The 27,972-nt window shown below is 40.0% G+C and overlaps 1 protein-coding gene across 1 annotated transcript in view; it reads left to right on the top strand.

Moving 5' to 3' along the window:
* Window positions 1-27,424, top strand: part of fam20ca (FAM20C golgi associated secretory pathway kinase a) — a 36,394-nt gene extending 8,970 nt beyond the window's left edge. Inside the window, exons 4-10 of the mRNA XM_017421748.3 lie at window positions 20,432-20,524; window positions 23,035-23,150; window positions 24,001-24,181; window positions 24,269-24,378; window positions 24,464-24,545; window positions 24,677-24,736; window positions 25,485-27,424. Coding sequence (XP_017277237.1) covers window positions 20,432-20,524; window positions 23,035-23,150; window positions 24,001-24,181; window positions 24,269-24,378; window positions 24,464-24,545; window positions 24,677-24,736; window positions 25,485-25,743 — 901 coding nt within the window. The 3' untranslated portion in view covers window positions 25,744-27,424. The remainder of the gene's footprint in view (window positions 1-20,431; window positions 20,525-23,034; window positions 23,151-24,000; window positions 24,182-24,268; window positions 24,379-24,463; window positions 24,546-24,676; window positions 24,737-25,484) is intronic.
* The last annotated feature ends 548 nt before the right edge of the window (window positions 27,425-27,972 follow it).

Below are 27,972 nucleotides of genomic sequence, written 5' to 3'. Positions count from 1 at the left end.
AAAGAAAGCAGGTGTGAATCGTGGACAGATCTTCACTTCGTTTACCTGAAAAAGAATAATAAATGGGCTGAACCTGAACTTGGAGGATATATGACGAGTACATGAGAACATGATCAAAGTCTGTCAGGGAGACAGGAGGAAGTGGCATAAGAACAGAGCAAACACAGATTTTGGAGAACAGATGAGAAGCGGTCCAGAGGGCGAGGGAGAGTTATTGCGCTGCCAACCTGTCAGAGAGTCGGATCTTCCAGCTGGAGCCGAGTCACGGACCAAAGGAAGACCTCTCGATGCCACATCTTTGTGTCTGCGGCTCACATCTCCATTTCCCTTCCATCCCTGCCAAGACCCTGGTTGTGGTGTGCACGCAGAACCTTAATGTTCATGTTCACTCTAAATGGGTTTGTCAGACGAGGGGTTGAGAGTTTGAGGGAGGAGGTGTAAGCCTCCAGTATGCAAATTACAACCTTGTTTCCAGTCTTTCTCTTTGATTTTTTCTTTTTTTTAGCCTTGCTGTTCAAAACACTTTGTGCTGCAAATATAGCAGAAATAACACTGATTGCTTTGTGTTTTATGTACATACTCTAGTCCTGCCAAGAGCTGTTCATTATGTGTGAGCACATTTAACACACTGTATAGCTATATGGGGCGCATATGCACCAACCTTTAGCACTGCAGGGAGTCTAAATATGTCCTCATCTTTCAAGAATGAATCAGTTTTGACATGCTTGAGCTCTTTTTGCATGTCAATTCTTTAGGGTTGGCTGTGAAATCACATCACTGCAACACTTAAGAGGCAATTCAGTTTTTTTAAATCCTTTACAGACAGTTTGTGTGCACAAATCTTATTGTTGCCCTCTATCATTTTTGCCCTAGAAGATGGGTCATGGCATTTTTTGTTATGTATATTCATAGAAACTTTAATTAGAAGTGAAGTTATCAATTCAAAGGAAAAAAAGTACTTTTTTGGTTGTTGATTTAGCCTCTCATTATCACCTGAGGCTGACCATGGATAATGGAATTTTAGGAAAAAGACAAAGAGGAGACAAGTGGATGAAGTTAGAGAAGACATGGAGGTAGTTGGAGTGAGGACAGAGGATGCAGAAGACAGAGTTAGATGGAGGAGGATGACTCACTGTGGCGACCCCTGAAAACAGAACAGATGAAAGAAAAAGAAGAAGAAGAAAAATAAGGCTGTCAATGGTTGGACACACCTTTAAGAGGTGATGTCTGAACTTGTCTTTGGATTCGTGCATGAATACAGATCAGCCATGTGACTCAAGTCAGCTGTTTGCACAGCTATAGTGCACGCACACACACGCACACACACACACATATACACACACACAGTCTGTAAGGGTTATGGAGTTTGTACACCCCCCATCACCCACAGCTGGTACTAGAAAATGTGCAGTAAGCCAAGTTGCAGCTGTAGCAGTTCACTCAGAGCTGTGGGTGTATTCCACAGAAGGTGATGACTGCAAGCCCACACTCTGCCTACAAACTCAAAGGAAAACCAACTCATTCACTCCCAACCATTCACGATTTAACACTCCCCTAATGTTTTTTTTGTGACAAGCTGAAAAGCCTAGAAGCACAGAAGTGATGAAGGATCATTGCATAATCCACAAAGTTTTCTATTATGATCATCACTCAGATTTTGCATATTATGAAACTGAATCGTCACATCCATCTCCCCCTTGCTTTCTGCTCACGGAAACCCTATAGCACATGCTTTTTGTGGCTCATTCAGACTCCGTCTGAACGGGGCTCGGCGGGGAAAGAGCCTTCAGCTTTTCATCTGCCCCTGCTGTGCTGTTTTAGCTTCCAGAGGACAGAGCAGCACCTCAGGATGCCGAGCAATTTGTCTGACCTGGCTGTTCAAATCAATGGCAATCTGCAGAGCACAGGTGTGGCTTGTTCATGAGTAGGCCCACACAGAGGAGGCAATAAATTTCAACTGAAGGGTGTGTGTGTGTGTGTGTGGGTGGGTGTGCGTGTGGTGGGGAGTGTGTGTGTATGTGTGTGTGTCCAGTACGTACTTTTATATGTTTCTCTTTTATGATTTTCTTTTTTTTTTCTTTTGTGTCGTCATTTAAAAGGGACATATTCACATTTGTGTGTGTTTAGTTTGATAAGTATGTGTTGATTAAGAAATACTATGACTAAACAAAAAAAGGTATCAGAGGAAAATTGTTCAAATTGTGTTTTTCAAAATTAGTGTGAGAAACTGTTAAATATTGCCTAACTGTGTCCTGCATCATTGTTCAGTGAAACCTGCTGTGTAAGTGTGTTGATACTGTCAAGTTAATACCTGCTCAATTTATTTATTGTAAAAATTTGCATATTGTTCAAAATATTGATTCTTTCTTTTCTTTGGGAGACTGATAAGCTGACATTAGCTAGCTATTAACCAGGTTATGACTCTGTAACAAGTCTGCATTTAGCTAAGTTAGCATATGCACATGCTAAGTCTTGTAGCTTGTTGCAAGTGTTGGTTTCAAAATAGTATTTCCTTAAAAAGAGGGATGGGCTGTGCTCTTTTTTTAGTCAATCTATGATTGTCAATGTTTTTACTGCCAGAAAACGGGTAATTTTGGTTCTTTTTTGACAGGGCAAAGCTTAAAGGGTTTCCTTTCTTCGGTCATCATGCATAGCTGACTGACAGCCTGCAAAAATAGATGGGAGAAAGCAGTATTTTAAGCTCCATGTGGATAGAGAAAACTCTACTTAGGTGTTTTGGGACCACAGAGGATCACTTCACAATGGTTTAACCAATAACCTTTTGAAGTAGTTTGCCTTTTTTGTTGTTGTTTTCACACTGCCACCACTGTGGCCATTCGCAGTCTCTTTTGCAACATCTATCTGGTCCTTTTTAGCACCTGCTTCAGAGTAGGTGCTTTTCTCAGCTCAATAAAGACTCTTGAATGACATAAAGATATGTGATTGGTTCATAAATAAGTATGCGTTGATGCAGTACTAAAACTGCATTAGCGTTGTTGAAGTAGAAGCTCCTAACTGTTGCCATTGTCTGCTATGACGTGCTCTTTTTTGAACGTGTGCATCACAGTGTCAACTGGTTTGTCATGAGTCCTGACTCCTGGAACTCCTATTTCAAAATAGTGCTGTTTTAAGGTGTGCTTTAAAAAATAAACCAAAGCTCGAATACACAAACATAGCTCCATCAGTGATGTGACTGTGCGTACCGTCAGCTGAGTGTTGTGCAGTCAGAACGTTCCCTTGGCAGTGCAAAAGCAAATACATACAGTGCATAGGTCCTTTTATAACCACTCCATACTGGGACTAACAGTCCTTAAAACCCTCAGGGGGTCCTTATAACTATTTGGTCCCAAACCACCTACTGTTTCTGGCATCTCATTGAAAAACCTATAAACCATAGGAGAACAGTTTGATGGAGCATTGTAGAGGATTTGAAACCGTGGCATATCTAAAAACCAAAAATCAGCCCATATCCAGATATGATAAACAGAGGGTAATTTGTTATTTTATAACAGTGTTGTGTAAAGTGTGGTAGAGCAAGTTAAGACTGTTCAGTTCATGCATCCGGCAGCATATTTTTCTGTAGGACGAGTTTATTAACCACAGTTATAGTCCTCTCTGTGTAAATGTCTGGCTCTTTAACTTCTATGTCACACACTCAAGTTTTATTAACAAAAACTCTAAATATTTTCAAAGGTCTCTAAACAAAATTGAAGAGTTTGCCCCACTGTTTGATATATGTGTAGTGATAATACCACTAACTGTGCACTACTAGGTTTGCTCAAACACAGAGAAATGAACAAAACCAGGATTGGCTCTCCTAGCAAATATCTGCTGCGTCCCTTTGTTCCTTTTTAGATTTTATGGTCTTTCTCTCCCTCAGACACACTGTTTTTTCACTGTCTTAGATGTCTTCGACATCTGTTTTTCATGCAGCTTTGTGCTTGCATCCAGGCAGCCAGAGAGAGCCAGCCCCAGCAGCTCGACTTTAGGCTCAGCGGACTGCTGACTCCCTCCTTAGGTCTTTAAGATTAATTTGGGGTTTAAGCTGTGCTAATGTGGATGAAGACTGCTCATCTTACACAGCCTCTTACTCCTCCTTTCCCCCACCCTCCAGCTCCACTTTCATCCCCTCTCCTCCTTCCTCGCTTTTATTTGTTCTATCAAAGACTTTTGCGTGGTTCCCCCTCAGGCGCATATACGTTTGTAAAGTTGCTATTCTCAACATGGCTTTCTACCCTGATGTCGGTTTCCAATATTTTTCTTCCGCCTTACTTCTTCTCTGCTGTGTATTTGTCTATTCCAGGCCACCATGTAAACAAATTCTTTTTTTAATGAAATTCTCGATCTTGCGGCTACACTTTATGACGCCGTGGTGTGTGTTTGTTCAGTGCAATCCATGTGTGGGCGCTGTGACCTCTCGTGGGCTGTGAGATGAGCCAGTTAATTAGTGCTCAGTTAACAGTCATGAAACCAGCTGCATTCGGTGGTTTGTCAAGTCTGCGTGCCCATCGACACACACACACAGTTTGAGCTGATCATTTGAGCCAGCTCAGGCAAGTTTTTATAACAGAATCTCAGCATGAAATGTTTTAATTGATCTGTCAATCATTTATCCAAGTTCTGCTTGTTATCTAATTTTGTCTCGCCATTAAAGTGTGCGTTGACACTTTTTAGTGTTCTGCAATCAGTCCCTTTGTATTCATGAGTCGCATGAGTAATAGCTATCATTGAGTCATTTTTCTCCCATTCTCAGAGCAGATTTATTTCATACTCCTCGCTCCTTCCTCTTAGTCCTTCTCTCCGTCCTCGGTTTGATGTCTATTCTTGATTCAGGAAGTCGACAGAGCAGCATCTGGCACCGAACGCACCTGTGTGACATCTTAAATCTCAAATAACTTTATTTTTTGACAGGCACACTCATACAGACACTGACACGCTGAGGGCTATCTTATTTTAGGCTCCCCCTCACATCCTCCCCACTCACACACACACACACACACACACACACACACACACACACACACACACACACACTTCACATAAAGACTTCTCTCATGAATGTTTTACTAGGTCAGCTCCTGGGGAAGTGTTGCTTTTCATCACCATCCATCCCTTCCTTCCTTTTCCCCTGTTCTGTCCATCCTCCACTCTTGTCTCCACCTCCCGCCCGGCTTTCTTTTCGGACTTGTTTGTTGGATTCGCTGAGGCGGTACTAATCCCGGTTTGTCACTCGCTTCTGTTCAGAGCTGCTCTCCTCTGCTCCGCTTCTTTGTTTTCTTTTAATGTTTAACAAGTGTTTATGCATCCAGAGTATGATTTAACAGAGCTCTGTGTAGTGTGATTACAAGTCAAGTGAGCTGCAGATACTGCAAGCGATAAGAGTGATATCTGACTAAATGTTCATGTTGCAGCTTTATGATCATAATGCCACACATCAGCAGTTACTGCACTATCCTTACCGTCATCGAGAGTCAGACTGCAAACAAGAAGCCTTATTTTTGTTTAATATTTAAAAGGCAATACCCACAATCATGTCTATGCAGCTATAAAAAGTAAACTCTTATTATCCTCCAGTGCACATTAAAGCCAAATCCCATTTCCTTGTATTACCCCGATCCACACACCCACAATTACCCCTTGGCCCTTAATTAAGAGTGGTGTAAATATTTCACTGCAATATGGGACACTTCTTCAAGAGTTAAAGCTGATTCCTTTTAAGTAAACAAACACAACATCAGTTTGCCTACATACATCTTGTAGAACTAGTTGTCAAATCTTTGCACATATTTTTAACCCTGTTAGGGAGGAACAACAATAAAACCAAATACATAACAATACACAAAAGTAGACATTACAATGTTTGTTGAGATTGTAAATAGCTTTACTGGATAAATATGATACTTACTTACCTGTTTTTATGTTTTGTAAAGATAATTAACATTAATGTCAAATGTAATACACAGGCACACATCAACCACAGACCAAACACATGCGTGTTAGGGTAACTGATAACTCCAAATTATTACTAGGTGTGAGTGAACGTGTGAATGGTTGTTTGTCTCATTTGTATCTATGTGTCCCTGTGATAGAATCGTAACCTGTCCAGGGGGTAGCCCACCTGCTGGAGAAAGGCACCAGCTCCCCCACAACACTGCATGGATGGATGGATGGATGGATGGATGGATGGATGGATGGATGGATGGATGGATGGATGGATGGATGGATGGATGGATGGTTTATTAGATTTAAACCACCTGTTCATGTTTAAGGATTATATAGTTTGATTTTTTTTTAAAAACACTGGTTTGGTGTAAAATAAGTACTCTGATGTTTTCTACCACATGTTCACAAATGTTTTAGTCATAGTTTACGAGGCCCGCTGCATCTGCAAAATACAAAAACCAAAAAGTTAATTTCCTTCTGAAATACATTAATTTTGAACTCAAACATGCTTTATTTTCTTTGAGAATTGTTGATTTATTTTGACCACAGACCTACAAATGTGTAGGTTTGTGTTACTGTTCTTGTTTGTGGACTGGGACAGTCCATGGACGCCCCTCTGTGCTGCACTCAGTCAAAATATATCATATTTTCTGCAATTGTGCATTTTTGTGGGTCCTGACAGTGTCTTTGTCACTGCTTTGCATGGGTCTGTTGTTTAGCCTTCCAAGTCTATCATGTCATTATAGTCAAAAATACTAGAAGGGGAAATTCCTGCACTTCCCACTAGCAGAGTCCACATTTGCCTGGAATGATGAAAATTCAGCGTCCCAAATGAGCAGTTCTTTTTCTGAGGCAAGGAAAGTGGGCCACTTGTTGACTTGTGGTGAGAATATTTAATTTGAGATGGTATAGCTGCTAATTTTATACAAGATTTCCCTGATGGGATGTTTTAAATGAACATACGGTTTTCAAATGTTGATATCAATTTACTTATATGGAGTGGTGAATCTATATCTTTGATTAGAGTTGTCATTTTAGGAGTCTGTGCTTAAAAATAAGCCAGCAGCTCATTATGTATGTGTCGTAAGATATTTTTATAGAGGCTTTTTTGTTAAGCTGTAATGGGGATAATTATGTAGGCTTAAACAAAAATGGGAAATTGTCTGAAAATGACACGTCTGCTTCGATTTTACTTTGTCACTAAGTCAACCTTTGTTCTTGATATTAGGACCACAAGCTCTGCCTCATATAGCTGAGCGCTGTCATTAGATAATAGCCTTTCCCAGGTAGATCTGTCACAGTCCACCTGAATGTCTGTCCAAGCTGAATGAATGAAACAACAGTTCATCGACAGAGAGAAAGAGGGACAGCATTGTAGTAAATGTGGCCCTTTGTAAGAGCTACATAGAGGTTAATACATCCATTGTAGGCCTGTCCTGTGCAAGGTGGCAATTTTGATGTGTGTGTGCGACTCTCCTTGCTCCTGCTGACAGAAGCCAGGAGAAAAGAGGAGAATGCAATCATTGTCTACCAATTAAACCAGAGGAGAAGAGGAGGGTTTGCCTTGGCTTTGCCCATTGTCAGGACAGGATGTAAGGAGGGGCTGCCATGACCAGGTCTGATATCACCAGGATGGGGAAGCAGGAACCTGATCCAGGGGTTTCCCTGCGTCACTCCTCCCCTTCCTCTTTGTTTGTCCTGGGCACCAGTGATGCAAACAGAGAAGTCTCTGTGCTGAAGGTGAAGGGAAACTCTGGGTCTGTATCGCTGCCTCGGTGAAGAGTTTTCACACAAAGATTAAAACACCGGATACGTGACAACACACAACCCGATATGTGTTGCATGTTAGAAATAGAGGGAGGCGTCAAACTACAGAGGAACGATATGTTGAAAATGTTGTCTTTATTGGTATGAAAAGGTGAAGGTGCAACTAAAAGGCCTGAATCGTGAGGTTTGCCCAGTGTTCATCGCTGGTTTTCCTTTAGGAGATGTTTGTTCAGTTGTTTGTTCAGCTTACCCCACCCATTGCTGCTGAAAAGCCCTGTAATCATTCATTGCACTAAAAATAGTGCTGCAATTTATTTTGAAAGTGATGTGGATGGCTGCTGAACATCCAGAGGGTTGTCAGAAATTAATTGTGGTTTTAGTTGGAAGTCTCCTCCTCAGTCAGTTCACATACTCATTAACCTTATTTATACTCAAGCACACTGGACCTGCTCCATCCCACTTAGCGCTTACACAAGTAGAAATGCAACCCTTGGAACTGTTTTTCCAGTCCTTTCACCACTTCGTCCTTTGCCACCGTCACCCACTCATGACCACAATGACATCTCTCAGCCACCACTTAGCCTCTGATAGATGGTTTCTATTTAGGAATGGCATGTGACCACAAACCGCAGTGCACAACAAGCCTGTTGACAGGTCTAAATAGAAAGATTCAGCTGCGGAGGAAACAAAGCTCGATTTGAAACCTACCCACAAAATAACTTTCCATGTAGGCTCTCTGGATTGCTTTTTTTGGTAAACGTATCAAAGCTTTTAGTTTATTGTAGGTAGGTTTCATTCTGCCGTATGCAGTCTTTTTGAAAGAAGGAAAAGCAGTGCTGAAAATATCCGACATACCGCTGAAACTGATCTTTTCCCCTTTACTGAGCAGATTGTAAAAATGGATGAACTGCTGGAGCTTGTAACTTTTAACTTTTAATAGAACGGGTTGTTTCGACTCCTCAAAGCTTCTCAGGTAATTAACTAATTCATTTGGGAAATAAGGAGAAGAACTACTGCACACGATTTGGTGTGGTCATCATTCATTAACAAGACTCAGCTTGAAATAATGGATTGGTTCCAAGTTTTTTAAGCATTACTGTTAAGTCTTCAGTGACTGTCTGTCTAAAATAAAACCGTGCCAAGTTTCTCTGTGAACCAGCTGCTGTGTTTGTGGCTGTAAATGCAAACATGTTTGTGTTCAGCATTCATTGTGGTGTGTTGAGAAGGAAATCACAATGAGGATGATGAAAAGAAAAGAAAGGGACGGAAATTGGAACTGAGTGATGGAGATGGATTTGCGGATACAGGACTAGCTGGTTTGCATTCAAAACATTTTAAAGGATAATTCTGATTTATTTCAACTGAAAGCCTCATTTACAAACCTACCAAAGATTTATTTTGATTTTAAGTAGAACCCAAGCACAAAACCACTTCTTGAGCCGTATATTGCCATGGAATTAGGGAAGCACATCCATTCATCCACTTTCTGAACACATTTAGTTTTGTTCAGTGTCATGGGGGGGTTGGTGCCAGTCCCAGAAATCAGTGGGTGAGAGGTGAGGCACACCCTGGACCGGGCATCAGTCCATCACAGTGCCAGCACACACACACACACACACACACACATACACACTTAAAGTCAATTCAGAATCTCCATGTAACCTGATTATAACATGATTGTTTTTGGACTATGGGATGAAGACACCTGGAGAAACCCCATAAATGGCACAACATGCAAATTTCCCAGTCTTTCCACCATCGTGCATTTCCGAAATAGAACCTGTTTCCACAAAGTTCCTCATAATTATCTGCACACCAGATAATGTCTTAAAACAGAATATTATAAACAAAACAAACAACAACCTTGAAATTGTGTTGTTTAACATAAAACAGCAGCTGAAATGTACATGTTAAAGAATTATTAAAAAAAAGAACATCTCAAACTGACCCTTAACTCAGGTGTCTTGACTGTAAATCAATACTTAATACTTAATTCTTGACTGAAGTATCAATTATTCTGCCATCATTTGAAGAAATTATTTCAGGGTAAAAAACATTTTCTAGATCCAATCTAAGTTTATAATTAAGTTGTTAGAACTTTCTTAAACAGTGTGATTGATAAACAGTGTTCATGTTTTAATGAATCATCTTAAAATGTCCTAGATGTGAGTTCAGATTGTAGTTAAGAATAATGGGTAAAAAAAACCTTTGATAAATGGGGTCCCATTTACATAAAAGACTCAAAAATTGAACAGTACAAGTTTGCAGAAATCAAAGAGTCACAGTTGTGTTTTGTGAATCCGTAATGCCCTAAAGGAAGATCATTTTTGAATGATCTGCAGCAGCAGCAGGTGAATTTAAAAAAGGTGTTCTGTTTGTCTGTGATGGATTGCATTTACACTTTATGTGTGTGTATGTGTGTATCTTTGGGTTGAGATAATATTTGTTTTTGGTCGAAGCTATTTTGAGAAATTCACCCCACTGATGCAAAGATTCAACATTCAACATGTTTACACAATCCAGTAACCGTTCCTTGGGCCAAACCGTACAGATACACTCCATGAAGTGGCAGAGTCGAGTGTGTTTGCTTTGAGATGGTGAAATTTTATTGCTTCTCCTGCATTACTGTAATTATTTTGTTTTCCTGTTAACTTTTCAGCTGTTATTTTACTACTTTGGGGGATAGACTTTCTGGAGAACATTCAAAATTTTAAAAATGAAATTTTTTTATTGTTATAGAAACCATTTCCACTCCGCTTTCCTTTTTACTCAATCTGCCAATTAGCAGTCCAGACTTTTGTTCAAATTGTACCCCATTGTTGCTTTTAATGTCCTCAAATTTGTTTTTGATGCATTTTTGAGCTGAGAGAACAAAGGAGATACAATGGCTTCCTCTCAATCCTCAACAGAGAAAGAAAGAAAAGTGAGTACTTTTTGCTAACCCTGTGAAAAGTACCGACATGCTTGGGCTGAGATTATTCTCCCTCCCCTCATCAGCTGCAGCTTACAACTCAGGCTGAATACGGTGGCTTCTTACTGAGACATGAAGCCTCGCAGTAATACCCATTGATTTTGTAATACTGGTATAAAGAAAAATAAAATCACACACATGTGAGAGAGAAAGCTCGCTGATCCCAACAGGCTGAAAGCTATCCAAGTTTGTTTTTATTACAGAAGCATTCTTGGTCTTCGCTTTGCTTTGCTGATCTTTTGTTTTCCCAATTTGGTCCCAAAAGTGTAAAGATGAATATCGACTTTTATTTTTTCCCACACTATTAGGTTTAAATCGGACTTTTGGATGCTTTGAAGCGTTCTCACCTCCCTCCTCTCGTCACACATCCCGCAGCTGTGAATGATGGAGACAACTGGTTGAAGGTTTACTGGAGGATTTTCTTGCAGGAATAGACTGCAACGTGGTCACCCCCCACCCCCTTAGAGTAGTTGATATAGTAAAACCCTTTGACATTCCTAGTGAATCTTTGGACAAATCATTTCATGGGTGGCTGCCGATTACATTTGCAGTTTGGTGTAGCTTCCAACCGTTTTAGAACAGGTGTTTGATACAAAATGTGCAGGAAACCAATAAAAACCTGCAGGAGAGGCACACATGGTCACATTTTTTTAAAAGCTTTATTGTTCTAAACAGCCTCAAGCTTTTAGACGTCTAATCGCTGCTGACCCAAGAATACCTTTGATGTTTTTGTATGCTCTGCATAATTCAGAGTTCAAATTCTGCGCTAAGCCTGTCATAAATCGTACACCCTGCGAAGGACTGGATCAGACTTGCACTATTGAAAGCAGTTAATCCACTGCGGATGGATATGTAAATATGTCAGGAGCGTGGCTCTGCGTTGCTGGAGCCGTCCTGATTGTTCAGGATAAACCAATGTTCGTTTGTTGTGGGTGATAATGTGGGAGAGAGACGCGAAACAAAGGGAAACTACAAACATTAAGATCCATCTCATCCTTTTTAAGACATAATCCCCTGAGTGAATGCGCACATTTACAGCAACGCTATTCCAGTATTCAACCTACATGCACACGCAGCACAATCAAAACCTACACATTTTTATCTTTGTGTTGCTTTTTTTTGTTTTAAACTCAACCGATGCAAGGGATCTGCAGAAATTATCATGATAAACTGATGTTAGACAGGTCCATTTTGTCTTCAAAGCCCTCCACAGAAAGTCAACAAAACAGAAATAGCAGGAAATAAGAAGAACTGGGAAATATGACAATCAGTGTTGCTGCTGAACATAAAACTCCTGGTCCAGTTGTGCAATGTAACGTCCTAAATATACTTTTTTAAATTATTTTTTACCTGTCAGCTGCTGAAAGAGAACTTCTGCATAATTAATGGGATTTTGCAACATGGTTACAATTTATGCATTTATGCATTCATACTATGCAAATATTATTAGGAACCATTAGAAGTGTAAAATCAAAGGCTTGACATTCCTTGAAGGAATGAATATCACTCACCGTATTCATGTCAGGGTTTTAGACTTAGATCCCCTTATGTTGAGAAATAACTTGTGCGCAATTTTATGCAATATTGCAAGAGTATGTGTTAGCCCAATATCTGTAAAACTGACTGAATTGTGGCTATTTTTCTGTTTTCTAAAGTCAGTTTGCTATGGCTGCCATCTTGCATGAAGTTGGCTCCAATAGTTAATCAGTTGTAGAGGTACATTGAATGATTATTTACTGAAAGTTTCATTCAAATCCATGCAGTGGTTCATGAGATATTTTGCTAACAGTCATATGAAACTACATGTGCACACAGACAAAGACGAAAACAATATTGTTCGTCTTCAACATTATACAGTAGCCAATAAATATTTATTTTCCTATCTGATGAAGTGAAAATGAACACTGACGTTGAGCTTTTGTATCATAAAACCAAAATAAAATATGCAAGTGCAAATAAAACGAGGTTTAGTCATCAAACTATTGTTCGTGGGATCTCAGAAAGCTGCCATGTGGAAGCACTTCCAACAAGAAGCTATGAGTAAATACGTTTTACTACCAAGAACAACTCATTTATTTTAATATGGAAACACTCTAATGCATTCACCCAAAAGAAGGCCTTGTAAACACAGAAATAGCACAGTGACACTAATAAGATTTCCTGATTCTTTTTTCTTCTTCCTCTGCATAGCCACACTTTTGACTCATAAAGCCTGTTAAGAAGATTGCTGGGAAGAGATCCCAAATTGTGCATAATTCTGCAGCTTTCGCATTCGTTCCCCACAGTGACTTCAAGCTTTAATCATGACACACTTTTGAATGTATCATTCCACTTTATTAAGACTTGTACAGGAAAAGAAAAAAAGCCAGATATTTGAAACAACAATATTTTGAGGAAGAATAAAATTGTCTAAAGCTGTATAATAAAATTAAATTCAGACACGGTAGCTTTTTGGAAAAAATGCAAATAGTCATAGTTTTTTCACATGAATGCAGCAACATCTTGCCTATCATCTAAGAATTAGGAGGAGAAAGCATTCTGCTTATTACTTCAAAAGGGAAAGAGTGGAGAGGACAATTTACTTAGATTTGTAGTGATCTGCTAATGGGCTCTTTGGAAAGGTTATAAACAATTAACATCTTGCCTGTTCTATATAGCTCTCTAAACATCTTCAGTTTGGAGAAATAAGTTTAATTCTGACCGGATTGACGAGTTAACGGCTAATCTGAGTGTGGAGAAGATCAACAGGGATTGCTGTCATCTGAAAACAACTCTAAGCTCAGCATGCCATGTAAACACTACTTTATAAAACTTTACATTCTGTCAGTTTTGCATTAAACAGTTGTTTTGTCAAAAATATTACGATGCTTCTGAAGAAAGTGCACCAGGTTGTGCAGATAAAGTAACAGTTAGCTGCTGTTTCCTTTTTTAATTTTTTTTTTTTTTTTTTTGCTTGCAAATAGCCATTCTATATAAATAACCAAGTAATGTGAAAAAGTTTGTAAATTAGCATTAGCATGAATTGTTCCTTAAAGATGGCATTAGGCCACTTTGGCTTTGGTCCAGTTAGCCTTTACCTTACCAGAGTTAAACTCTATTTCTCCAACCTGACGTTGTTCAAAGAGCTATCTGCAACAGAGAAAATATTATTTGAACATGACCTTTCCACAGAACCCCACCTCAATGGATCTGAACTGTCACTTTAAGTAAAAAAAACACAGTTTTGGCTTTTAGTTTCAATTTCACATCTACTCTGCTTCATTAAACAGCATGCACAGAGGGTAGTTAAAGAGCAGCAGGGATTTGCAGAGCTATGAGCCACATCCTGATCTCTGACACACACACACACACCCCTACACACACAGAGAGACTGAGATTTGCAGCCATCTGGCCAGATGAGACAGTTGTATTGGCACATTCTATCTAACTGACTTTCAGACATGACTCAACCTTAGGCAAGCAAGCACACACACACATACACACACACACGGAAACAATGGTTTATGTGTGTGTGGTTCTGAGGGGTTCTGTCATCTATCTCAAGAGGTGCCAGGGAGCTCTCTGCTGGTCACAGATAGTGACCTAGCCCACAGCAGTGCCGCTTTATGAACATTTAAATTCCAGATTCAAGGCCTCAGATTTTGCCCGCAGCTTTTAATGTGGGCAGAGGGTCAGTCATGCAGACCAACACAAAGTCATGCATTATGGAAACCAGAACCAGGAGCTAAATGTTGTCATTTTTAAATCAAGTCCTATTTAAGTGTCAACATCTTTTTAAAAATTTTTTAACTACCTATGGAAACCTTTTTTATGTCTCTTGGATGTTTAACATGTTAGTATTAATATTATTTGATTCATTTCATTAGTTTTTTCTTGGTAAATGTGTTTGTTAAATAGGTATTGTCAAATTAATTTGTATTTACTGTATACTATATGGGTTCGATGTTTCAGTGAAACTATAAGAATTCTTGTGTGAAAAAGGAGTCTGTGCCACTTGTTTCAGACTTGAATAAATAACAGCAGGTCTGATTATTAAACCTGACAAATTATATGCTGATTTATTCAACAATTAATTTGTGATTTCTTCAGCCAAAACATTTAAAGAAATAACAGGCTATTAATCCTTGAAGGAATCCATGTTGCCTGCCACATTTTATGACAGATTTTTGAACTAATGTTATCGCAGCATCTCAATGCAGTTTTTAGCCTTTTTGGTTAAATCTTGAAAACGGCATTATGTACAGTATGTGTAGGGGATGACTCTCAGCTACTACCACATCAGATTTTGGCTCAGTATCTGTAAAATTAACTGAATTCCCAACCATTTTTATGTTTGCTACGTTCAATTCCCTGTGGCTAAGTAGAATAGGAAACTAGTGTGCGCCTGGATTGTGTGTCTTCCTGTGCATACAAGGATACATGATGCTATAAGTTAACGAGTCACATGAACAGGAGACATGTCCCTGCAAGCATAGCATTTAATGTTTAATGGATTACTTTCATTGTGGCACTAAATGTTTCATATCATTTGCTGCAGATTTAATCAGTCATATAATTTGATGCAGCTCATTAATGAAGCAAAATGACCGTCCAGTGACTGTATATGTTTCTCCTCTTAACCAGTATGTATACTTTCTGCTGCAGATGGACGATCACTGATGGTCTTTTTATGGTCCCGTTAATTCCACGCTAATTCCCACCATATCAGAATGCAGTAACTTTGAAATTATGGCACTGACTCAATCCTTCATCCATCTTCTTCGTGTCAAGCCTTTTTTCCTGCGATGATATCGCCAATACTGCATCCCACACATGCAGATGACTTGCCTTTCCCTCCCGGCGGTGTCTCACCCTGCGTGTTGAAAATAGCTGAAGCTAGAACACAACTTGTGTAACACTGATTTGAAATTCAATCTCGGCAGCTACCTTGAGGCCCCGGGCCTGACTCTTAGATATATCTCTGGTAGCGGTGTTGGAGGAAAATAAAGGCAAACGAGCAGACACGGAGGGAGGAATGTGCCAAAAATGCATATATTACCCACGCAGAAAGCTGCTATTTGCAGATGTGAACTCATGTATGAGCGCATAAGTTTTCTCTCTGATACTCCTGTGTGTAACGCAGCCTGCAGACGAACACTCTGACAAATCACAAAACTGAAAACTCTCATATCCTTGGCTTTTAGTTTTGACCTTTTTGTCATCCTTGTTCAGATCTTTTGAAGTGGAATTCTGTGGAAAAGTTATGAACAAATAATGCCCTATCTGTACTATCTGTTCTCATTAGAGAACAGAATCAACAAGCTAACAGCTAGTACAAGTGTGGCCAAGGGTAAAGTGGATTGCTGTCATCTTTCAACAGCTTCAATCTTAAAAATTCATAATGGTTCATGTGATCACGGTTGTATGAACACTGTTGTCAACTTCACATTGCAGTTATTCCAGCAGCAGTAGTGTGATATTCCTTTGTGCTACAGCTAATTGCTGCTGATTCTATCTTCAAATATTCAAAAGAAAAGGTAGCCTGAACTGCAACAAAATGTTTGAGACTAGAGTTGTTTTAAGATCTCATTAAACCCCTTCGGTGTTGGCTCCACTCCCACCTGCTCATCAGTCCAGTCAGAACCAAACTCTATTTCTCCAAACTGATGTTATTCAAAGAGCTGTCTAAAGAAGGTAAAACTAATTGCTCATAACATTTCCCCAGAACATGACCCTTCAAAAGATATGAATTAAGAAGTATTGGGTATTCATTTACCCAGAAGTGTCTTGAGTGTGTCATCGTAATCACTTGTGTTTCTCTAAAACCCTAAAAGGCAATTGTAGACTAAACTAGAGAAATCTGCACCTTTTTTTTGTAAAAATACTAAGTGATTGCTGAAATATGCTGAAGAAGCTGAAACATTCAAAAAAGCAGAACAAAACTAAATTAAGCAACTCTCCAACTATAAGGTAAAATAACCAAAACCATAGTTGAAAGTTGATAGAAAATAAACTCCTAAAAGCTAAAACCAGCAAAACCTTGTCTAAATTCTAAAAACAACTGTAGCTGAAAGCTAAAACTAGCAAAACAAAAAAGCAAAATTAGAACAATGATTAACCCCAACATTTTGATGTATGAAAAGTCAAAATTGCACAAAAAAATGAGGAAGTAGTTTGCTTGCAAAAAATGTACAAAAGAGACGACAAACATGACAACCATTCAGACTATTGGGTGCATTAGAGAGTAACTGTTTTACAAAAGTAAGAAAAAGTAGATATGATGTTTTGAATTTAGTTTCTGAGATGTTAAACTTTCCTTCAAGTGAAAATTGGGAATACAAACATCACATCGGTGTGAAGAGCATGAAGAGAAATGACGTGGCTGAGAGGCAGCAGCGGGCATGGGAACAGAAGAAGGTTAAGTGGAAGGAAACACAGGAGAGCATCGCAGAGAGAAGCTGATGGATACTTGATAATTGGTGTTAAGTAGGGTCAGACTGCTTGAGAGTGTTTGATTTAGCAGCACTGTAACAAAACTGGTAAAACTGATGCAGGTAAGAAACGGGCTCTAGCAGTCATCAATTTTCTTGTTATTGGCTCCCGTTTTTCTCCTTTGTCTTTCTTCTGTGCATGAAAGGACAGAATCACAAACATGTCAGCTACAAACAGCTGATTTTTACACATTTTAGTCATATCTTGATGCGAAACCTCACCGACCTGTATTTAAATCGCTCTGTTGTACTTACCCAGGTGCTAATGCGGTAACAAAGCGCTGCTCGTGTCTTACCAGCCTTCCAGCATCATACGGCGCACGACTCTGGGCCAAACAGAGACAAAGCAGCCTATCAGTGGGGGGCTGAGATCTTCTGTGGATTACAAATAGAGACAGATCTCCTGTGTACCCTCCAGCTGCTTCTCTCTCTGCTGGATCAGCATTAAAATATCATCCGAGCCTCAAATCAGTGAATGACTATACCGTTAAACAGTTGGGTTAAAAATGATTCATCCTTCATTTCCTTCAGCTTGTATGATATTCTAGTTCATGAAACCATATCTACTGTAAATATTCAGCACGGGTCATAGGTTTCACACAGTAACGAGCTGTTGAAATGGTTCAAACATTTTAATTAGCTAAGTTGGAGCAAAGCTGCATCTAAAACAGACAGGTTTAGGTTGATCTAAAACAGGTTTTAATTGCATTTACGCTAATGAATCTCTTCATTATTACTTATAATATAATATAGGATTGTTTTTTTACTTCACTTGGACTTTTACTTCGTCTTCTTCCTCATTTCTGTGCTGTTTGTTAAAAAAAGAGAGAGAAATGTTACAAGAGGCAAAAAGCTGTTAGACGACATCCAAGTGAGCTTTTTCTTAATGTCAACTCCGCTGCACCGAATAATCTGAAGAAAATAATGAGGTAAATGGTTTGGATTAATTTTACAGACATTTTACAGAATCATTTCCTGCCTGTGCTACATTAAAACACATCACTTCTTAATGAGATTGTTATAGAACTAGTTGTAATATATTTTGAAAATGGTCTATATGTTTAAAAGACGTTGCAGTAATATTCAACCTTTATGCATGTGGTTTATAAAAAGTTTTTGTTTTTTATGTAATAAGCCTCTTTTTGCATCTGTGTAGAGTGCAGCTAGAGCCCATTACCTGAGCCATTTATTGCCATTTTTTAAAAATAGTTAGTATGCTCCTAAGCTGATTATTAGGCAGGCACATCTGTGGGCAGCACGGTGTTGTTACATGTGTCAATCAGCAATTCCCACAATGTTGGGGCCTCAACACCAGCAGTCAACCCCAAAGAAGGTTGACTGGAATTTTATGCTAACCTTTAAAGGATTAAAGTCACATCTATCAGAGAAAATAATAAGGTTTTAATTTTCAAACATGTGGAAGAGATCTTAAAATGTTTTGAATCCAATAATAATCCTACTATTGACTAACACACGCCCTGTTATAAGCATTTGCCCAGATTTGCAGATTCTTGTCAATGAAACAAACATGAACCCTGCCGGCTTGGAAGAGAACAGATTCAGTTCATCGTGATTTCTTTGAATCCAAAAGGACTACCTGGAGGTGGTTCACACATTACTTTTCTCTTTCATAGCATCAATCTGGCATTTTGTGCCTGTTTGTAAGAGGGGAAAGAGAAAAGCAGTGTGTGTGTGTGTGTGTGTGTGTGTGTAGAGTCTATATAGGCGACAGCTGATCTGCTGTTCCTGACTCCTCCCTTCTCTCCCATCTCCCTCTAATATAACCCTCCACCATGCAGGTCTAAGCTCATGAAAGAGCATTAAAACTGTCAAGTCAGCACAAACCGAGTCCACGTAGGCAAGTAGTTCAGCTTCATCACGTTGCAGTCTCACACACACACATACACACACACACAGAGCGAGATTCTGCTGAACTACATGCTGCTCGTCTGCTGCAGCCTAACCGCACTCTACTTTAGATAAAGGCCCTTTTTATTATCAAGGACGCTCGCTGATAAAGGCTGAATGGGAGCATTATTGTGGGGAAAAATATGGTTGAGATTTTGCACCGCGAGTATGGATGTGTGTGCGTGTGTGTGTGTATGGGGGGTGGGATATCTGTTGTTTCGCAATAGGTTTTCACATCCTGACTTTGCCTCCATTCAAGATTCAACAGAGCTCCCCTCAACAGGAAATTGCATCTTACATCTCGGTGGCCATGGCAACCAAAATCTGCAGTGCAAATTTTGCACGGGAAAAAGTGAAACTGGGGAAAGAAATGTCGCACAAATTTAAAAATCTTATTCGGAAATGCATGATTATTAAACAGGTAACAAGGTGGGTCTTTGCGTGCAATGTTTGCTAACTTGACCTCTTTCGATTTAAAATTAAGGGCCTTTGCTGCTGTTTAGTCAGCTTCCTGTGAGTTTTATCCTCCAGCCCTGAAAATACAAATACCATTAGTCCCCTCTTGGCTCTGGGTGGCACGGAAAGAATCACAATGGCAGCTATTGATTTATGGGTAAATGGCTGCTTTCCTGACAAGAAAAGTAATAGGAGGACTAGACATTTTTTGTTGTCACTGCTTTGCGGGGAAATAGGGACAGAAAGAGTGAAGAGGCAGGTAAAAATAATGCTGCTCTCAACCTTGAATCCACACTAATGAAGAGGAGGAGCAGCAGAAAGATAAGGACGATACAGAGAGGACGGACGTTCTGTAGCTGGTTTGTGCCAGCGCAGCTTTCACGGTGCAGGTGTGTGTACATATGTACAGGTGAGATAAAGAGGAATGAAACCAACCGGCTGTCTGACAAACGATCTGAGGGAGAAGACACAGAGAGAGACAGACACAAAGAAGCTTTCAGCTTTTTTCTGACTCAGATCCATGGCTTGGTTGGCAGAGATCCACATCTCCCTGAAAGAGTGTGTGAGGGGTTTTTATTGTGTGTGTTTGCTGAGAAAAAAATACGGGATGTGAGCAAGAATCCCAGCCAGCTTACCTTCAGCAGACTTGTTCACACAGGCTTTGGTCTGATGCCTCAGCTGCCTCTGGGATGGAGTTTCACCTGGTAGGAAACAAAAAACTGATGGGTGGTGGGAACTTTTTCTCAGACAGGGTTGAAGAGGTTCAAGTCAAGAAGCTGCAAGACTAGAATTAACACACACATCTTTTTTCATATTTAATAGGGATGTGATTAAAGGGGGAAACTCTTGGATGTTTAAATTTACATTTTTAGCCAAAATAACTGATGCTAATGTTGTTTTGAACTCTGTTTTTCAGACAGACCCGCGAACAGGAGACTCCTCCAGACTTCTTCTACTTCTCGGACTTTGAAAGACACAACGCTGAGATTGCTGCTTTTCACCTGGACAGGTGAGTTTTACCTTGTTTTATTGTCCTCGTCATTGGATTCGGATAAACTTGATGTGATTCTGGTCCTCCATCCGTCCACACATTATCTGCTGCTTGTTTGTGGTCGGGTTGCGGAGGCGACAGGTCCAGGAGGGAGACCCAGACATCCCTCTCCCTCAGGGACACACTGCAGCTCTTCCTGGGGGGGATCTCAGGGTGTTCACAGGCCAGAGAGGATACATAATCCCTCCAGTGAGTTCTGGGTCTGGCCAGGGGTCTCCTCCACGTGGAACATACCTGGAAACCCACAAAGGGAGGACACCTCAGCTGACTCCCTTCAATGGAGCAGCAGCGACTCTACTCTGAGCTCACCCAGAAGCCCCTCACCTTCTCTCTAAGGCTGAGTCCGGCCACCTTACAGAGGAAACTCATTTCAGCTGTTTGTATCCAGGATCTTGTTCTTTCAGTCAATATCTTTACCTAGGGTTGGAACTTGAACAGACAAGTAAATTAAGAGCTTTGCCTTTCAGCTCGGCTTTTTTTTTTCACCATAACAAACCAGAGCAACGCCCTCGTTACTCATCTCCCACTCCATCCTGCCAACACTTCTGAACAACACTTGAACTCCTCCTCTTGAGGCTCATCTCAACCTAGAGGAACCCTTCCACTCTCTTCCAGTGGAGAACCATGGCCTCAGACTTAGAGGAGCTGACTCTTATTCCAGCCACTTCTCACCAACAGAACCACATCATCCCCACAAAAAGCAAAGATGAGTCCCTGAGGTCCCCAAACCAGACATCCTCCTTTCATAAGCTCAAATCTCATCCATTCTGTTGATTTTGCTCAGTTCAGCTTCATTTGATTTGATTCCTCTGTTTACAGAACGATGTTGGAATCCTTCTCCGCTGTTCGTTCTGTAAAAATAGTCCAACTCTTCAACCCCATTATATCTGAGAGGTGGTGGATTTGTCCTGTGACAGTTTCAGTGGGATTAAAAGCACAAGGGATTAGCTAACACTCAGAGAAGGGATCATCTCATCTGCTCACTGCTGAGTATATTGATTTATAGCACGATTCTTTGACTCCCAGACTTCAGTAAGACGAGTCAAATCTGATCGATGGGAGGATAAGAAATGGAGTGTAAGGCGTTTTAGGGTCTGCCTGGGGGCATGTTAAAGACTTCACATGTGCTCACAAACACACAGCCTCGCTCTTATTGAAATTCGGACTGCACGTGTTTTTGTGGGCAGGAAAAGTCCAAACGGATTATCACAGGCGTGTGATTACCACTAGAACATGACTTTAATGCTGCAGGGTTGGCTTTGAATCATAGAAGTGTTGCAGATTCACTGCAGCTGTGGTTACTGGTGTGTTGCTTCATATTGAATCACGACAGTCTCAGGGTTCTCCTTTTCTTTGCTCTGATGTGAACTTAATGTGACTCTAGTGTGTAGAACTGGACGAGAGCAGAAAAAATATAATTTGAAGTGTGCTCTTATCGCAGCTACACACAGTACACACAGGAGCTCTTTTGTCACAAGGACCCAACATGACGGTGCAGTTTGCAGCCCCTGAATGCCGTCTTTCTGTAGGCTAAAGTTTCGCCAACGTTCTTCCTCTCAGCCAGGCTGCCTGTGTGTCTGCCTGCTCTCAGGAGGCTTACACTTTGTCTCAGATGGTTCAAGGGTCATCTGGGCAGCAAACATACAGTAAGACAAGCTAAACAGGGGTTAAAAAGGTATACTGTTCTGATATAAGAGCGCTGCAAACATTAAAAGCCCAGCATTCACTGAAGGAATGCATTTTGCGTGCGATCTGTCAGCACTTGTAAAGCACAAAGTGTAGGTCGAATTTAATAGAAACGCGGAGTTTTTGTAAATGTTGCCGGATTTGTCTGTCCTCCGCGTTCAGCTTGCTGTGAGTCGGTCACATCAGCAGCAGACAGGAACACTGTAAACACGATGAATTATTAACGCTCACTGTGAGCTGAAACCAAGGGGATTAAGTCATGTCATGACAGGTTTGATTTGAAATCACCCAGGATTGTTTTTCTGTCCATAAATATCTTACTTCACTTATGATGCAAACATCATGAAGCAGAACCAGACTGGACCTCTCTGCTGCTTCTCCTCTGTTACCCAAACCCCCATTGAAACAGTGTCAGCTCGCCCAATAAACCAGAACAAAAAAAAATCATTAAATGTGGATTCCTAAACATTAGATCTCTCTCCTTTAAGTTTCTATTAGTTAATGATTTGATAACTGATCATCATATTGTTTTATTTTGTCTAACAGAAAGCTGGCTACATCAGCAGGATTCTGAATGAATCCACTCCTGCTAATTATCTAAACTTTCATGTTCCTAGAACAACGGGTTGAGGTGGAGGAGTAGCAGCTACTCTACAAAACAGTTAAACCTGGATCCGAACCTCCAGACATTTTTATCACCACAAACTGCTTCCTCTATCAAATCAATGTCTGTTTAAAACCTTGAATGATCCCTCCAACTCTCCTCTTTTGTGTCTTTTTAGGATTCTTGACTTTCGGAGAGTCCCACCGGTGGCGGGACGACTCGTCAACATGACAAGCGAGATCCGAGACGTGACACGGGACAAGAAGCTGTGGAGGACCTTCTTCATCTCACCAGGTAGAGACTCCGTCAGCGCCTGCACCACAGAGACGGACTTTATTTGGCTGCTTCAAATATATTTTACTGGTTTCCATTCTGCTTCAAGCAAAGTGCACAAAGGAGGTTTATGAACATGAGGCTGAGGATAGTCAGGCTGTCTGACTGGGTGATATAATTAAAAAAGAAAGTACCGTAAACTGTCCACATGGTGGCACTGTGAGTCAACAGATTGTCAACAGAAAATACATACATATAGGCCACAGGAATTAATAAATAAATCATTTTTACATAAAGAAATATTCAAAATAAGAGAGCACGCATGTTGAAAATAATTAAATAAAAGGTTATAAAATCTAAATTATTTGTTAAAAATTCTTTTATAGCAAGGAACAGCATGAAAACCAGATCAGGAAACAAGATGTTGAAGTAGCCAACCGACCTTGAAAACACAAAATGACTTTAAATCAGGGAATTATACAGATACTGAGCTAAAATTTGGTGTGGAAGTGGCTGAGTCATCACATCTTGTAAGATCTCAAAACATTGCAGCAGATTGTGTAAAAAGTTAGAGCTCAAAGTTTCCCCAAAACCATATTTTTAATTCTGTCCCTTTTTAGCATTAGATGATTCTAGTTTACATTTCTGGCAGTGTAGGGAGTGAGTAATATGCATTCCTTCAGTTAATGCTAGGCCTTAAAGTTTTTTGTACAGAAGTCAGGTCTTTCCTCTTTTCACTCTTCCTTTTGCTGGTTTCTCTCCTCATTTACTGTATATAAAGTTACCTGATTTATGCACGCACTATTTCAAATGATCTATTTCTGATGGCACTCCCTGAATGTTTGTCTACATTTTTTTTTTCCTTCTTTAGCCAATAACGTCTGCTTCTATGGCGAATGCTCCTACTACTGCTCCACTGAGCACGCTCTGTGCGGTAAACCGGACCAGATCGAAGGCTCGCTGGCCGCCTTCCTGCCGGACCTGAACCTGGCTAAACGGAAGACCTGGAGGAACCCCTGGAGACGCTCCTATCACAAGCGGAAAAAAGCAGAGTAAGCAGCATGATGTCAAAAAATAAAACCCTTTTAAATCCTGGAAGATGTGTTAGTTTTAAGACCGCTGCTGTTGGACGTTCTCAGGTGGGAAGTGGATCCAGATTACTGTGACGAGGTGAAGCAGACGCCTCCGTACGACCGCGGCTCTCGACTGCTGGACGTTATGGACATGACCATCTTTGATTTCTTAATGGGTAAACCTGACAGATAATGTTAAAGGAATATTTATTCTGCTTCTAATTTGTAGTGAGCTGATGTCTTGTAATTCCTCCTGCTCAGGTAACATGGACCGCCATCATTATGAAACTTTTGAGAAGTTCGGAAACGACACTTTCATCATTCACCTCGATAACGGGAGGGGGTAAAGACATGCATATTAATTTTTTGGAATATGTGTGTGAATGTGAAATGAAATTGTTGCCATCAGATATCTGTCTATGATTGTAAGTATATTTATGGGTTTTTTTTTCTTCTTTATTTTGTCACTTGTAGGTTTGGAAAACACTCCCATGATGAGCTGTCCATCCTGGTGCCTCTCAGCCAGTGTTGCAGGTCGGCCTTTTTGTTACGTCTGGGGCAGAATTTGAAGAATTCAGTTAAATTTGATGGTTTCCTGGTGCCAAGACAACTTTTTGGGCACAGTTTAAATATTATTTGTTGGACTTTAGATAGAACATTGGAAAAAGTTTAATTTTAGCCTAATTTAAACTATCAATAGTGTACATTTGGGTTAGTGACTTGTTAAAGTATCAAATAGTGTTCAGGATTTGACATATAATCTAAAGTTATTCCTCCTTTTTGTACAGTTCAGGTTGAACAGTCTGGTGGCAAAGTAGCACAACATCATTGCAGATTCTCAGTCATCCAGGACACTCTAAGCCTAACAAACTGAATCTGTTTTCAGTCTTTGTTCCTGACAGTCCAAACTTATTTTCTTCTTAGCAGATGGTACAGAGTTGGGTTTTCTTTCAAAAGGCTACCAGCTGTACTTACATTCAACTGTTTGAATTGATGATATAAGAATTTACGGTAAAAAAGAAATGGAATTTAGAGTTTCTTCTACCACATGGGCATCTGCAATCCTCTAATATCCTCAGATAAGTGTTGTCATGTTTGTGCTTATTATGGTCAGAGAACTGAAGCTCAAAAGACCACAAACCTTTAGTCAGCTTTAAATTATGAGCTACAGTTCATGTTGAGCAGGTTCAGTTTATTTGATCTAGTTTATTTGATTCATATTGGCTCAAATAATCAACCTGTTTTTTAAAAAGCCACCTGTTTACCTGTTTGTTGTCTCCAGGGTCAGGAAGTCCACGTACCTGCGCCTGCAGCTTCTTGCCAAAGAGGAGTACCAGCTGAGCTCCCTGATGGAGGAGACTCTGCTGCGTGACCGCCTGTCCCCGGTCCTCATCCAGCCTCACCTCCACGCCATGGACCGCAGGCTGCGGCTCGTCCTGCAGGTCGTAGCAGGCTGCGTCGAGAAGGAGGGTTACATCAATGTGGTGGAGGAGGACCTTGTTGGGGACACGGCCACCCACAGAGGCCCGGGCCCCAGGTAGTGAGGGGGACACTTCAGGGTGACAACACTGAAACATGGACCACACATCTGTGGCTGTTTGACCTTTTTGGGGTTAGACCAAGAATCCCTCGTCTGATATCAAGCTGAATTCAGTGAATTCCAAGACTGCCATCAATGCCTCCATAGGAACTGCTTTAAACTGTGTTTATAAACCAACAACAACAGTCCACTAATTCCACAACAGACTGTGTTTACACAGAGAGGATCTATATTTGTCAGGTACAGCCATATTTTTCTTTGATCTGTAAGAGACATAAAGGGAGTTCTGCTGGGTTTGATTATTGGTCCTGCTTGTTTTGTTTTAATATAAGAATCATAACCAAATGCATCGTTGACTGAGCAGCGTCTGGTCAGACAATAAGCTTTATTATCAGTTATCACAAGGTATCACAAGACTGAAAATGTTTCTGTTCTATTTGTTAAACATGTTGAGATTCATTGTTTTCACTGAATGTTTCAAAGATGAGGTGCGACCTGAAAATAACCAGGAGAATATGCTGTAAACAGAACGTGGGTCCTCTTTTTGGTCTGTCTTTATTTTTTTTTATTTTGCCTCAGACCTAGAGTGGGTCACATCGAATAATCGTTTTTACAACCTACTTCTAAACAGCTTCAATCTGAGAATGAGTCATCCACACTTTAATGCAAACAGTATTTTCACTTTGCCTTACTTAAAGGGACAGTTCAAATCAACTTCAATATATAAACACAGAGCTATCTACAGCAGGTAAGATGTTAATTGTCCACAGATCTGAACTCTCACTTTAAACTCTGCATTGCTTTTTACTTTTTATTTCCTAATTTCTCCTGGAGGTTTATTTTGCACTACATGCAGTAAAGCCAACACACGCACTCACACACACATACACAAATATCTAATTTTCTTGACTATAAACCATATTTACAGACTTGTGTGAGTTAATTCATTAAGATCTTCTTTTTTTAAATGATTCATTCAGAAAAGCAGACCTGAAGCAGTTAGTTTGATGTGCTATGATGTAATTTTAAAGTTTATGCAAGTTAAAATGTTAGTTTCTGTACTGTTTCTTTAGAAACTATTTATTGGTAAACCAAAAGAATTCCACTTCTGCTATACATTTCATTTCCTGCTTTGGTTTCAGGATGTTTTATAAACTACGAAACACAGTATTCATCCTCATAAACACTTTGGGATTTGAATCCTGCTGAAACTAACATTCCTTTGAATGATTTATATGTTCAGATGATTTTTTTTTTAAATAAGCTGTTTAATTTTGGAGATTCTACAAGTGGTACCAGTGCAATTTTTCTTTTTTTTATTATTTTTCCTCCAAAGAGTCCTGTGTATTTGCTGATCCAGTATCTGTGCAATGGCAGAAGAGCAGTACTTGAATGTGTTCAGGTTGGCAGTATTAACAGGATTCGCAGAGCTACAAACGGTGTAAAGTCAAGTTTAAAAAGTGCTTTAGGGGGAAGTTAAAGGTTCAAATGTCCCATCCAAACACAGGAAAACCCATGGGCACTGTTTCTTTTTCCTGTTTTTATATATTTTCAGTGTAAATACATATAAATATTTTGAGGATCTGATAAGCTGCACTGCACAGTAATTTGCTTCTGTTTTCTGCTCTTGCATTGTTACTGTGAAGATCTGTTTACTAAATGATTAAAGTGTGCAATAAAAACAAAAGCGAGGACAGCTTTTTTCCTGTGTGGGACTGGAGGTGTTATTTCTGATTGTTTGAGACGTGAGAAGAGGCTGGAACGTCTGTGTTGTCATAAAGCTGGCATGGAGGGAACATTTCGCTGTCCGTGGTGCTGAAGAAGCACTGCTGCTGATCCAGTGCTGACTGTGGTGCAAAATGGATCCTGACTGAGTCCTTATACAGAAATCAAACTGTTCGGAGAAGTTTCTGAAGGAACTTTTTAAAGAAGATGATAACTTCACTAACTGTATATTAACTGTAAAATGGACTGAGTCGTAGCCTTTTTTTGCGCTGACTTGTGTTGATTACCTGTGGCAGCTAACTTGAATTGGGTTGAATTCAAAGGTTATTGGGTTGTAAATGTGCATTCAGTGATCACTTTATGAAAGTCTCACTAAAATCTGTCTACTGTTTCACAGATGGTTCCCTTTATACTAAGAAATTTTTTTTAAAGACCCTATAAAAGCAGCTAATCTGACACAGATCTTGCAGTGCAGCCACATAAAAGAAGAGGAACTGTATTTAAT

This window comes from Kryptolebias marmoratus, linkage group LG12 (genome assembly GCF_001649575.2).
Source record: "Kryptolebias marmoratus isolate JLee-2015 linkage group LG12, ASM164957v2, whole genome shotgun sequence".
Taxonomy (NCBI): Eukaryota; Metazoa; Chordata; class Actinopteri; order Cyprinodontiformes; family Rivulidae; genus Kryptolebias; species Kryptolebias marmoratus.
The sequence above is the reverse complement of the archived record's forward strand: the minus strand, read 5'-3'. Positions and strand labels throughout refer to the sequence as shown.